Below are 14461 nucleotides of genomic sequence, written 5' to 3'. Positions count from 1 at the left end.
AAAAGAGCTTTTCTTTTCAGGTAGTTGAGTACATACAACCAGAGAAGCACAGATTTTGTGGTGAACATGAGTGAAAACACTTTGTGTGTTTCTCCTCTCTTCAGCCTGATGATCTGGATCCCTTCCACGATCTGCTGGAGGATCGATCCTACACCACAGATGTTAACATGCCAAGCCCCAAGCCCAAGTACGTCCAGTGCAAGGAGAGTAAGAAGGACCTGATAACGTAAGGAGTCCCGTCCTTTTCCCGCCTGACCCCCACTTGCTTTGTTCCACTCATGCTCTGATTTTTTTTCCCCCACTTCATTTACTGGTGCATCTCAATAGATCAGAATATTATCTAGAAGAAAATTTCTTTCTGTAATTTACTTGGAAAGTAAAGCCTGTATGGTGCATATATTCACTACCTGCTCAGTAAGAGATTTCAGGCTTTTATTTCTGTATTTTTGTTGACGATCATGGATTACAAGTAATGAAAATGTTATGGCCTATAATCTCCACAAGTAAGTTCATTAAATGTCAGTGCTACTGAAGAAGCTGGCTGTTCACACAGTGCTGTATCCAAAAATACAAATAAAATATACAAAAGCAGCTGAACTGATACTACAGTATTTGCTATACAAAGCCTCTCCGAAACCAGAAACAATGTCAGAAGCATCTTAACTGGGTTATAGGGAAAAAGGACTTGACTCAGTGGCCCAACCAACATCCTTTTTTGAAATTAAAATTGTTTTTTTTTAATTTTTTTTTTTTATTTGATTTGTAAATCAAGATCTAAGAGTCTGGAGGGAGAGTGGACAGGCACAGAATCCAAGTTATGGTCCTGTGTGAAGCCTCTACAGCAACTGATGATTTGGAAAGACAGATGGTCTGTACAACCATCTAATACAAAATCTTTGAGCACGCCACGCATTTCTCTGGTGACGAACTTTATGGCGATGCCGATTTTGTTTTCCAGCAGGTCTTTGCACCCGCCCACACTGCTAAAGGTACCAGGCTTTAAGGCTTTAGTAACCATGGTACTACTCTGCAAAGTCAATCTGTGAGCGATTGAACACGATGAGAGACACCAGACCCAACGGTGTAGAATTTTTTTTTTTTTTAATTATTATTGAATTACAGAAAAAAAAATTACATTTCTATGATATCCCAATTTATTGACATGCACCTATAGTTTCCCCCTTCATTCTGTTCAGTTAACCTCAGTGATCCACTGTTTCTGCTCTCTTCCTGCCCACATTGTGCCGCTGGCTTGCTATATGACTTTTATTTAATGGCTATCTGTGTGAAACATTTCAAGCTGTCAGTATCATTCCACATCAAGACTAGCCCATCTCAGGTAGCACTAGGTTAAGCACAGACAGTGAAGCTAAACTGGAAACAATGAGAACCATAAAAATAAAAATCCCCCTTTCTTCCTGTGATTTTCACATTTTCCTTTCCTTCCCTTTGGACTTAAAAAAATCTATCTATTTTTCCGGTGGCAGATGTCCCACACCGGGGTGTGATGGAAGTGGTCACTTGACGAGCAATTTCACCTCACATCGAAGGTGTGACTTCCTTTTCTCCTTGTGGATTCTAAGTCTATTTTTCTTTATTGTTTTCAGCTTACCTCGACGATGCTGTCAACCGTCTGTAGGCAGGGCTTCACTGTTTTCTGTTAGCCCTTTGAATATTGAGGTGCAGAAGCAAGACATAAAAAAAATAATTAAATATTGAGCAGATGCTTATTTTGGGGTAAAGCCCTGGATTAAGTTTTTTCCTCAGTGGGCCACGTTTAAAGCCTTCTAAGCTGATGTTATTTAGTCCTCCAGGCACCTTCTCACAGTCCAGTGCAGAGTGTGCATTTACCATTCAAAAGGTTTGAGCAGAACTGCTGAGTGTTGCAGAGCGAGATGAGTCTGCATGGATCCTGAGACTTGTACAACCTCTCAATTCCCAAGAAAGTTCTGACGTGTTAAATATTGTCATTTTATTTAAAAAAAACACAGCTTCAATTTGTTTGCTTTTAGATACTCAGAGGGTTAACATTTCTCTTTTTGTTTTCTCTTAATCAACTCTTTGCACTTGCATCATGGCTTCCTTACATTTCCTGGTTGATATTTTACTCATGCATGTGTTTGTCAGAGTGGCTGCAGTGTCTTTTAACCATAGTTGTTCATTTAGAGTAATCTGGTATTCTGCTGCTGTATTTTTCAGTCTCTCAGGTTGTCCTTTGGCTGATAAAAGCATTCGAAGCATGCTAGCCAACAATGCACAAGAACTCAAGTAAGGTTTTAGATGACTAATCGATATTTGTGTGTTTTCTTTGGTTGGTTGATTGGTTGATTGCTTGATTTTCTATTTCCATGCTTATTAATGAAAATACTATAAATAAACAAATAAAATAAACACTCAGAATGAAATAAAATTTCAAGAGACAATTTTGGAGTTTGTCTCCACAGGCCTGAGTGATCTTTTTTTGTTGCATTGGAAAACTAATTGCTATACTACTGGCAATGGTTTTTTTTTGTTTTTTTTTTGTACAATGTAGTACATGGGATGTCAGGTAAATGATATTATTTATGTATACCATGTGATTATTTCCCTGACTATAAAAGTACTCAAATCGAAGATTGGACATTTTTTTTAATATGTGGTTATGCAACTGCAATTTTAAGAAATTTTCCATATTTTAACAATGAGTGTTGGATAAAATTATCCTTACCACAGGCTGATTTAGATTTAAAAGTGTATTCATTTAACCAAGAAATTAATAAAATGGGACATAACAGTAAAATGGAAATGTGTAGGCAGAGGCACCAATTAAAAAAATTGATCTGTTTTAATTTACATTTAGAGAAAAAAAAAACTATGTATGCCATTCCCAATAGTTGGAAAGTCATTAATGCTGGGAATACCAGCAATTGTACTGTGTGCACATTCTCGACTAGCTTCTTGTAAGTTTCCCATTTATTTTGATTTATCTCTTACAGTGAGTTACACAACTTAGAGTGACCTCCTTTCCATTATTCTAATTTCTAGCTACGTCAATAGGTTTGTTATCAAATTCAAGTCGGGCCATTCCAAAACATTAATATTACGAGCAATAAAAAGAAACGTGACGATATCATTAAAAGATTACTCTAAGTGCAAATCTGTCAGGGGTTTTAAAAAATTGGCCTGACAGGTTTTTTTTTTTTTTAATAAGCATCATTACGACACTGCGGATCTGTGTTAGGCCCTGAGCCCTCTATATGTTTTGTGCCCCAGGTGTCCGACACCAGGGTGTGATGGTTCGGGACATATCACTGGTAACTACGCTTCCCACAGAAGGTACAGCAGTCAGTCTGCAGATACATCTTGACAAAACCCTTCTCTCTTTCTGACGATTTCAGCCTTGTAACTCCGTCATTTGTCTGCAGTCTTTCAGGGTGTCCGCGGGCCAGGAAAAGTGGGATAAAGATCATCCACAGTAAAGAGAATAAGGAGGACCAGGAGCCCATCAGGTAGCGTGCAGGCACAGATCATAAGTCTTTTGTCCGACCGCTAAACCCCGAGGCTGGAACTTCCTCCTGCCACCATCGCTACCCACCGTCCACTCCCTGTGACATATGACTTTTCATTTCCTGCTTCAAAACGGACTCCATGCGATTCCTAATCAGTCCCACCACATCTCGTGCAGTCCATGCTTATCCTCCTGTTCGACCGCACACATCCCCGTAAGCAGGAATAAATCAGTATTGGTTCTGACAAGACAAATGTACCAAGAGTATAAAGTTTTAACACTGGTATCAAGGTGTAGGAGGAACTTCAGAAGTGCAAGGTTGTAGGAGTTTACAGAGAGGTGGTTCTGTGGTCTCTGGCAAACTCCTGCAGACCCTCGTGTAGGTAAAGAGACGCGCGAGCAGAAGTAGAGATGGAGGCAGAGAGAGATTGATTGACTCTGCCTAAATCCCACAATGGGCTTCTGTGGCCTCATCCCTGCAGCTGCATTGATTTCTCTGGTGGCGCAGAGCACAAACAACACACTCTGTTCATTCGTAAGCTTGTCATTCTGTTGGATTCGGTTTGTCACAGCGAACTCTCTTTGGATGCAGTTTTCATATAAAGATTGGCATCTGGAAATATAACGACAACAATCTAAAACAGACTGCTGCTGAAAGAAAAAGGTTTTGTGGGAATGAAAGCACATGAATATATTTTGGTGAAAGCTGGCCGAAAGATATAAATCAAGAACTCTGGTATATAATGTCACGCTCTGCTTTACAAACAGCCAACCTTTTAGATGATAAAGGGAAGATCTCTGAGTCTCGCTCCATCCTCTCGCAGGTGTCCGGTCCCAGGTTGTGACGGTCAGGGACACGTGACGGGGAAATATGCATCCCACAGAAGTGCTTCAGGTTGCCCCATCGCAGCCAAGAGACAAAAAGATGGCTACCTGAACGGGATCCAGTTCACATGGAAGTCTGGAAAAACGGAGGGCATGTCCTGCCCGACACCAGGCTGCGACGGCTCGGGACACGTCAGCGGCAGCTTCCTGACACACAGGAGGTAAGTCATAGAGCTGTGGATCAGGTACAGCTGCATGAGCTTTGTTAGATTTAATAAAACAATATTGGATCGTTTTCTTCAGTAAATTCAAATCTGTTTTTGTTTTCAAATGAATCCGTTTATGACCAATTCTTCATGATATTGCAGCTTTCGGACCGATGTAGTGCTGGATTTATTTTGTTGTCTAATCTTTTATTAATTAATGATTTTTTTTTATTTTCTTTATTGTTATTGTGCATTTAGCAGAAATAAGTAGCTTAGGTAATCCTGACTGACCTATAAGACAAGCAAATTTGGACTGAAACTCTTTTTATTTAGTGTATGTAAATTCTGGTTTCATCTTTGCAATGCATGAAACAAAGCATGACAGTTTTAATCTTTTTCAATGTCAAGCATAATATGTGATCAAACATTTCCTGTTTTTAGGTCATTTTCCAGATGCAGAATTTATATATATATATATATATATATATATATATACAGGTGCTGGTCATAAAATTAGAATATTGTGATAAAGTTCATTATTTTCCATAATGTCATGATAAAAATTAAATTGTCATATATTTTAGATTCATTGCACACCAACTGAAATATTTCAGGTCTTTTATTGTTTTAATTTTGATGATTTTGGCAAACAGCTCATGAAAACCCAAAATCCCTGTCTCAAAAAATTAGAATATTATGAAAAGGTTCTCTGAACGAGCAATAAAAATAATCATCTGAATCAACAAAGTAACTCTAAACACCTGAAAAAGATTCCTGAGGCCTTTAAAAACTCCCAGCCTGGTTCATTACTCAAAACCGCAGTCATGGGTCAGACTGCTGACCTGACTGCTCTCCAGAAGGCCATCACTGACATCCTCAAGCAAGAGGGTGAGAAACAGAAAGAAATTTCTGAACGAATCGGCTGTTTGCAGAGTGTTATATCAAGGCACCTCAGTGGGAAGACAGTAGGAAGGAAAAAGTGTGGCAGAAAACGCTACACAACGAGAAGAGGTGACCGGACCCTGAGGAAGATTGTGGAGAAGGGCCGATTCCAGACCTTGGGGGAAGCAGTGGACTGAGTCTGGAGTAGAAACATCCAGAGCCACTGTGCACAGGCGTGTGCAGGAAATGGGCTACAGGTGCCGCATTCCCCAGGTCAAAGGTCAAGCCACTTTTGAACCAGAAACAGCGGCAGAAGCGCCTGACCTGGGCTACAGAGAAGCAGCACTTTGGACCACTGTTGTTCAGTGGTCCAAAGTACTTTTTTCGGATGAAAGCAAACTTTGCATGTCATTCGGAAATCAAAGTGCCAGACTCTGGAGGAAGACTGGGGAGAAGGAAATGCCAAAATGCCAGAAGTCCAGTGTCAAGTACCCACAGTCAGTGATGGTCTGTGGAGCCATGTCAGCTGCTGGTGTTGGTCCACTGGGTTTTATCAAGGGCAGGATCAATGCAGCAGCTATCAGAAGATTTTGGAGCACTTCGTGCTTCCATCTGCTGAAAAGTTTTATGGAGATGAAAATTTAATTTGGTCTGGAATCGGCCCTTCTCCACAATCTTCCTCAGGGTCCGGTCACCTCTTCTCGTTGTGTAGCGTTTTCTGCCACACTTTTTCCTTCCTACTGTCTTCCCACTGAGGTGCCTTGATATAACACTCTGCAAACAGCCGATTCGTTCAGAAATTTCTTTCTGTTTCTCACCCTCTTGCTTGAGGATGTCAGTGATGGCCTTCTGGAGAGCAGTCAGGTCAGCAGTCTGACCCATGACTGCGGTTTTGAGTAATGAACCAGGTTGGGAGTTTTTAAAGGCCTCAGGAATCTTTTTCAGGTGTTTAGAGTTACTTTGTTGATTCAGATGATTATTTTTATTGCTCGTTCAGAGAACCTTTTCATAATATTCTAATTTTTTGAGACAGGGATTTTGGGTTTTCATGAGCTGTTTGCCAAAATCATCAAAATTAAAACAATAAAAGACCTGAAATATTTCAGTTGGTGTGCAATGAATCTAAAATATATGACAATTTAATTTTTATCATGACATTATGGAAAATAATGAACTTTATCACAATATTCTAATTTTATGACTAGCACCTGTATATATATATATATATTTATTTTTTTTTTTTTTTTCATTCACTGCAAACATAATCATCAAAATTATAGTCTTGAACATTTTCACTCTACTTATAACCAACTAAGAAACAATACAGGTGAAGATAAAAAAATAGAAGTATATACAACAAACATTATTATTATTATTATTATTATTTTACTTTGAGAACAAAACTCTTCTATTTAAAAAGTTGCTGGTTTTCCAAGCGCCAATGACAAATTTCTCTTTAAATTCATGTAAAGTACAATACAAGGCAGTCTACATGAACAATTTTCAGTGTATTTTGACGTGGAACAACATATGAAACAAAGCTTCCTTCTGGTTGCCGCCTGCAGTCTGTCGGGTTGTCCACGCGCCACCTCCGCCATGAGGAAAGCCAGGCTCTCGGGAGTGGAAATGCTAACAATAAAGCACCAACGTGCCAGCAACGGTAAGCTCAGCCACACAATGCAGCCAATCAGGAACAAGGAACATGGAAGGGTTTACAGAGCGGAGTTCCAATTACAGATAATAAACCAATCAGAGTGGTGTGTGTGTGTGTGCGTGTGTGTGTGTGTGTGTGTAGGGTGAGGGGTGTGTGTAGGGTGAGGGTGGGGGGGGGGGCAGCAAATGAACGGCCACTCATGGGGTAATAATTCGAATGGCTCCAATCTGGAGGAACAGGTTGAAAGAAATCGTGCAGATTTGAGAGACGCTATGACGTTATCATCCAGTTGCGTCACACACTTGTCAAAAAACACCTCCCCCCCAAAAAACTTAACCACATTTGTCATTTGTAAAGATTTTAAAATCTGACGATAAGGTTGGGATTAATGCCGCTTATCGTCTCCAGGGCTGGATCATGACGAAGAGATCAAGCAGCTGGACGATGAAATCAAAGATTTAAGTGAATCGAATTCACAAGTGGAGGCCGACATGATCAAACTCAGAACACAGGTGAGTCACCCGCCCAGCACCCGTCTTCCACGTCGAAGTCGTCTTTGTTTTTTTTTTAATCGGCAAGTGGAAACATGTAACGCACCCTCCTCTCTGCAGATCACAACAATGGAGACCAGCTTGAAGTGCATAGAGGAGGAAAACAAGGTGATTGAACAGCAAAATGAATCTCTGCTGCATGAGCTGGCCAACCTCAGCCACTCACTGATTAACAGTTTAGCTAATGTCCAGCTCCCTCATATGGTAAGGGCCACCAGGAAACGGGCGAGCCAGAAAGTCACAGAACGTAGTGAACCATAGCGTTTATCTGTGGTACATTTGCCCACGGCTTTCTGTGCATGCTTACTCTAATGTGTGGAGCATCGCTTGTCTTCCCAAAGGCTGAGGGGGAGTTGTGAAATGAGTTGCAGCAACTGTGAGAACTGAAATTCAGCATAAACAAAACAATATGTTGAGGTTTTGTTTACGTTTACAGGGGAGCTATGATTAAAGGACTGTTATTGTAGCGGGTTGAATTCTTAGAATCTGCCTTTGCAGTCATTTAATTTCACGCCAAAGATGTTTCTGAAAGATATGATCCCAACTTTTCCATCTCCTTTGACACCTTATTCTGTTCCCTTTCGTTCGATTTTTTTTTTGTTGCTCATTTTGTTGCAGAGTTTTTAAAGCAATCACAGACAATTTCGTCCCGCTTTGTCCCTTACGCTGCCATTCTTTTTATGATCATCTCTTGCGTAATAGATCTATCACTGACAAAGTGCAGATTCAAACGCTGTTTGAAATGTGCCAGCCGCTTTTCTTATTTTATGTTGCTTTTAGATCTCTGGAGGTGTGCAGATGAAAGAAGTAAAAAAAATATTTTTAATCTCCCTTAAATCACTGTAAGGCTTTGTCCTGATTTCTCGCACGGCTTTCTGTCTATGTTCAAGTTACATTTTTTTTAATTTTTTTGTATCTTATAGCATTTGGCTGGTTAATAGATACTGCCATCTAGTGTTTAATTTTAGGAATAGCATCTTGTTTGAACTTGTCCTGCTTAAAGAAATCTCTCTTTCTTGACTGCCTGCAGAAACCCCTGACAGAAAAAGAGCTTCCTCTGAGGAATAACAGCTGCTTACAGATGCACCAGCAAGTAAGTCTCTCGTGTGGCCGTGTAAGAAGCTTTTTCCTGTTGTGAAATTGAATGTGCTACTTTGTATCTTTCTCTTAAACAGAAAAACCAAGAACACATGAAAATGTATTCGTAGTCCATGAGCATTTTCACATTTTGTCACGCTAGAACGGCAGACTTTAAAACATTTTCGTTGGATCTTAAGTGATAAAGCAAAGTATGACTGTCAAACCTGGTAAACGCCACAATATTCTGGTTCGTAAAACCCTAGAACTGCAAAAAGGGGTGTTTTAAAAAAAAAAAAAAAATCCGACAAAACCTTTAGAGTCACTAACCATTTTTTTTGTGTGTGTGTTTGGTCATGCAGGAGTCATTAAGTGAGCAGAACTTTGACGCCTACGTCACCACTCTCACGGATATCTACACAAACCAAGACCAGTACCAGAGTGCGGAAAATAAAGCTTTGCTGGAAAACATCAAGCAAGCAGTTCAAGGGATTCAAGTGTAACGTCTCAGCAAAGGGACACGTTGGTTCTCCGCAACAGAAAGAGAGACAGGCAGTGACGGTTTGACCTCCTCGGTTCAGTGCAGTAATTTGATATAGTGTTATATATATATTCTGAATTCTGTTCTTTGGAGAAAAAAAGAAAAAGAAAAAAAAACCAGAGGTATTACGCTTAAAAAGACCTCGAGATAATTTCTTTTTTCTCTCTCTTTTTTTTTTTTTTTTTGTTTTTGAGTCTTGCTTTTGAGGAAGAGCATAAAGGAGTAAATCGCAAAATAGTTTTTGAGGACATTTACATTTTGTACGTTTTCATATGAGCTGACATAGTGTCATGTAATGTTTCTAGCTGCTCATGTATGCACATTTTTAGTGTATATTTCTGAACAGTAAGCTAACGAAAACAGAGGTTCTTTTTATTGCTCGAGAAAACAAAGCATTTCAGACTAAACAAAAAAAAAAAAAAAAAAAAAAAAGAGTAACGACGAGAAACAAGAAAAAACTACAAGCAAGGAAGAAGCTTTTTATTTCCAGTGGATGATTCTGGACTTAATGAACTGAGATGATTCCCACCCACCACCACCACCAACCCCACTCCTTCTTTATCTTCTTCTTCCTGCGTGTAGATTGTCAGATAGCAAGAACTGGTTTGCGAATTGCTTTATTTTCTAAACAATGCTTGAGAATCATTTGTGCTTTGTTATGACGAAGAGTAAAGATGTGTCACTGTAGGTGGGGCCATTTTTAATCGGTGCTGTAAATGAATTCTGGGAAAGAGAATTACCTGATGTCTGTATGAATGTATGAAGTTATATTGTAAACATCATTACACGGAAACCCGATGGTGGAAATCCCCTCCCCTCATTACTGTATCTAGCAGAGCCAATTTTGCATGTTCTCATGCTCATTCCTAAATTAGTTTGAGGTAGAAAAGATGTGTAAAAGACAATGATGACCTTTAGAGGCAAGATTTTAGCCTTTTTTTTAAGAATCAAATCTGATCAGTGGTATGTTGCTAGGATCATGAAATGTCTCAGCAATATTTAAAAGATTTAAAAAAAAAACAAAATCATTTGTTTAAAAAGAGGTATATGCGATGCAATCTGCAAAAGAGGGAAAAAAAGGTTGGGTATATGCAATCTCTTGTTTATAAGCATAGCGGGGTAACATGAATCTTTTTAATATAGCCTATGTAAAATATTGATTTTTATACAAATCTTTTAATACAAAATGTCTTTTTAAAAAAAAAAAGAGGAGGGAACCTGGACATTGAGTTTTAGGAGCAAAAAGTATATGAGTTGAACTTATTTTATTTTTATTTTTTTCTGTACGACTTTGCACAGGGACACCTTCGTTTCCATGTTTTGATGTTCTTACAGAAGCTAAACGCAGTTACCCGAGAGCCAGAGGAGAAAAGGTTTTGTAGAGAGTATTTATAGAGAGCGGGACTTACAGGGTCGCTGTCCCCACTTATGTGCCAGTAAGACTATTTGCACTTCTCCTTGAAAATATTATCCTTACATATGGCGCCGTGCAATTTTTCCAGGTGACCTCTTCGGCACACGATTGGAGCAACCAACCACTTGGAGCCACTGCAGGTGTGGATTTCCTACCACTGAGAGCAAAAAAAAAAAAAAAACAAAAAAAAAAAAAAAAGAGAGAAGGAACAGGGACTCTGAAATCTGAACAGAAGGATTATAACCTTAGCAGTTATATTTTAGGCTGTTATCAATTGTAAAAACATTAAAATTCTTTCATTTCTTTGCTACGTTTTAGGAAGATGAAGTTATCTCCCTCCTCCCCCCCTCCCCAGCAGCACTTTATATCTAATCACTGTACAAAGAATTAAATAGTCAATCAGTTCAAGGTTTGAAAAAGAAAAACAAAAAAAAAAGCAAGAGGAGGTGAAAGCTTGGAGACCTTCACAGACTAAAAGTAGGCAGCCCTCCCATTCCGTCACCGTAGTTGTTAGCGATCATGTTCAGAATTTGCCTTTTCGAGAGCTAATGCAACAAGGTGCTTGTGGTTCACCTGGATTGAATCTCATCTATTGTACTTTACGGGTCCTCGCTCAGGACTCTACTACCCATCGCCCATGACTGCATACGCCTTTTTCTCCACAGCATCGTGTCTGCAGCTTTTGCCAATATAGTAATGCTTCAGTAGAGTTATAGCTAGTACCAGTTTTTGAATTAATTCTCATTAACGGTGAAAAACGGACAGAGGGACTTTTAAAGCACAAGCCAGCTGCTCATCAGACGTTGGTGCATAAATAATAAATCTGAAAAGAGTTATCTGTGACTATCTATAGGGACACACAAAGAGGTTTGTCACTTATTTAGAATGCTGAATTTTCATATAAATTATTGTGAATTCTTTAGAGTTTATTACTTTCTTCAAGCCGGTTCATTTTGAGGTTGAGTTCAGTCGCCATTAACAAAGACAGGATTTTGTATAAACTATTGTGCTCTCTCTGTGGAACTGAAGTTTGATTTATTTTTGTACTACACAGCATGGATTTGTTGACATTTTAATTTTGCTATAAATGTGTGAGATCACAAGTTGCTGTGATATTTCATTTATAAATTGTGAACTTTGTACAATTTTTGTCATGCTGGATGTTGACACATCTTACTCAGAATAAAGAAAAAAAAATGTGTTGCCAGAGGCCTGTAAAATACTTTCCTTTGCGTCTTCATTGTGACAAGTCATTTTAAGAGCGTCCTGTGGTTGTGCAGGTATGCACACCACAAATACTGTTTTTGACTTTTTGATAAAATGTGTTGAGTTATAGTGAATTGGATGAACCTGGTGTAAAATTCAGCTATTCCAGTAGATGTTTGATCATTTGAATGGAACTGCTGTAATTTGAAGAAGGTTTATAAATGAGTAAAAGGATCTTACTGTGCTTAATGTGCATGAAAGTCAGGAGAAAGTGATTTTAAAAAAATCCCACTGTGTTCTATACATATACAATGGCACAGAGCTAATTATATTTGGAGAAAATATGTTAAATCGACATCGATAAGCTGGACATTTCTCCAAAATTGAGTAAAGACAGCATAGAGGCCAGCGACATTTCTGAAGGGAAGCCAGCAGAGTTTCTGACAAGAACTGGCTGTGTTTGAGTGCAGACAACAACAATGTGTCCGGTATTCTCACTACGGTCTCAGAACAAAAGCTAATAGCAGCTTCATTTCTCATCAGTTCAGTACATCTAAGCATAATTCACTTCACCAGAAGAAAATCAAAGCTGTGTGACGGCCTAGCCAAACTTACAGATGACAGAAAATGTGTGAAATCACTTTAAAAACACTGTGGACAAAAAAGAGTGTTTCACCTGGTAGACTTAAAGAACATCTGATTAGAGCGGGCGGCGTCCACGTTGAGATGTGGGATGCTGACAGGACTGCCATCAAAGAAGAATGAATTACATTTTCAAATGATGAACTGCTTTTTTTAAAGTATTAGTATTATCGTGTTTGCTTACACATTCGGGTTGTTGCATGTTTTAATTTTTCCTCTTCTTTTCCTTCACTGATTTTCTTTTTCAGTAGAGTTGAGAAGGATATGTGCCAAAATTAAAATGGGGATTTAAAAAAAAAAAAAATCTTTTTAATAAAACTCTCATAGCAAAAAACACGCAAAATAAATGAAAACTTTGAAAAATCTTTTTTTTTTTTTTTTTTTTTCCATTTGAATATGGGGTTCAAATGGTGGTTCACTCACGAACATTTGTGAGTGATGTGTACTCCATTCCACATCACTCATGTCCACCTGTCTTCAGTGATGTCCAGTTAAATCTATCTACAGAGATAAACATTAGCTGGATCTATTGGATGAATTAAAATGAATCACATCCTATTAATCTGTCATTTTTTCTTCAGTGCAGTCAAAGCTTCAGTGAGAAGGGCACTCGGTTTAGCTACAATCTGCTTATTTACCACTAGATGCCACCATTTTGCAAGTTTTAATTAATTATGCCCCCAGCTGAAGGCAGATGGAATATCATCCATCCATCCATTTTCTTTACACCCTTGTCCCTTAGTGGGGTCGGGAGGTGCTGGTGCCTATCTCCTATAAAAAACTGGAAAGCAAGCAGAAATCAATTTTTGTTAGTTTTTGATATGTTAAAGTGTGAAACTGGAACTCCTCGTCTGTAATTATCACCCTCCTGTGTTTAAGGCATAGAGACTAATCGATTTGACCAAATATGATTAGCTCAACAAGTATAAAAGTGTAAAAAAAAGACATAGATCACAATTTAAACCTGTAATATAAATCACAAATTGATTTATATTACAATATCTTCATTTATCACTGTGTGAAAAATGGAGTACACCCTGAACAGGATGCCAGCTCATCACAGGAAACATTTTGTGGGTGTAATATTTTACGTATTTTGTTGAGTTGGGTTTTGTAGATGTCATATTTCTGGACTTGTTTCTTTGTTTCTTTTGTTACCATATAAAGTACCTGCCAGAAGGTTGAGCTGAACTATTGTCTCAATTTTCTGTACTGCTGCTAGACCCTCTTTGATTAGGTAGCAGCATGATTTGAACTAATGAAGCAATTGGTGTTTTATACCCAATTAGCTAAAAAAAATAAATGTCACCTCTGACAGAACAGGGAAGAGATGGGCAGTGATGTAGACAACAGCTCATTTGGTTTCGGATGCACTGTTGACTATTAAGCCAGGAAAGTTGACTTCCTGCTGCCTAAATAGCACAGGGCTTCTCTATTTAATTGGCAACAAAGAGCAGTCATAAATTTTGTTTCAGGGCTTATGCTGAAACCATGAGGAGCTCAAACAAAGCCGACGCTAATCAGTGCAGTGCCTGTAGTCCGTCAACAAAAGGAAGCTGAAACAATAGCGAATGGAAATGTATTGTTAGTAGGAAAAGCTGATAATGACAGCTTGGCTTGCCAACAACAACATATACAACTGCCTCTGACCCATAAAACACCAAAACAACAACAAAGAGGATGCGTGACTCCAGTTTGAGACAAAAGTTGACCGAAGATCAACTAATGAACTTAACCTGGGAGCATTTTGGTTTTTTAAAGTGAAGAGTGAGCGGAGGTGGTTAAAGCCACACTGAGTCGGTACACTAACCCTACACACCTACTCCTTTAATGTCCTTGAAAATTACGACAGTATATTTAAAATTATTTATAAGTTAGATGTTATGTTATGTGTACTCAAAGGGCCTGATTGTTAAAGGTTTGCGTGCACAAAAACAGGTGCAAACTCGATATCACGTGCAAAATCCGATCTACAA

At 38.7% G+C, this 14461-nt stretch overlaps 1 protein-coding gene across 1 annotated transcript in view; it reads left to right on the top strand.

Moving 5' to 3' along the window:
• The window catches only part of myt1lb (myelin transcription factor 1-like, b), a 40699-nt gene extending 31077 nt beyond the window's left edge, over positions 1-9622 (top strand). The window contains 9 exon segments of the mRNA XM_088002839.1: positions 105-226; positions 2200-2268; positions 3253-3367; positions 3370-3488; positions 4312-4533; positions 6966-7060; positions 7463-7809; positions 8636-8698; positions 9045-9622. Coding sequence (XP_087858965.1) covers positions 105-226; positions 2200-2268; positions 3253-3367; positions 3370-3488; positions 4312-4533; positions 6966-7060; positions 7463-7809; positions 8636-8698; positions 9045-9185 — 1293 coding nt within the window. The 3' untranslated portion in view covers positions 9186-9622.
• Positions 9623-14461: the final 4839 nt, after the last annotated feature.

This window comes from Poecilia mexicana, unplaced genomic scaffold (assembly GCF_051168715.1).
Source record: "Poecilia mexicana isolate PSO_F unplaced genomic scaffold, ASM5116871v1 scaffold_22, whole genome shotgun sequence".
Classification (NCBI taxonomy): Eukaryota; Metazoa; Chordata; class Actinopteri; order Cyprinodontiformes; family Poeciliidae; genus Poecilia; species Poecilia mexicana.
This window is presented reverse-complemented; position numbering and strand designations above follow the sequence as displayed.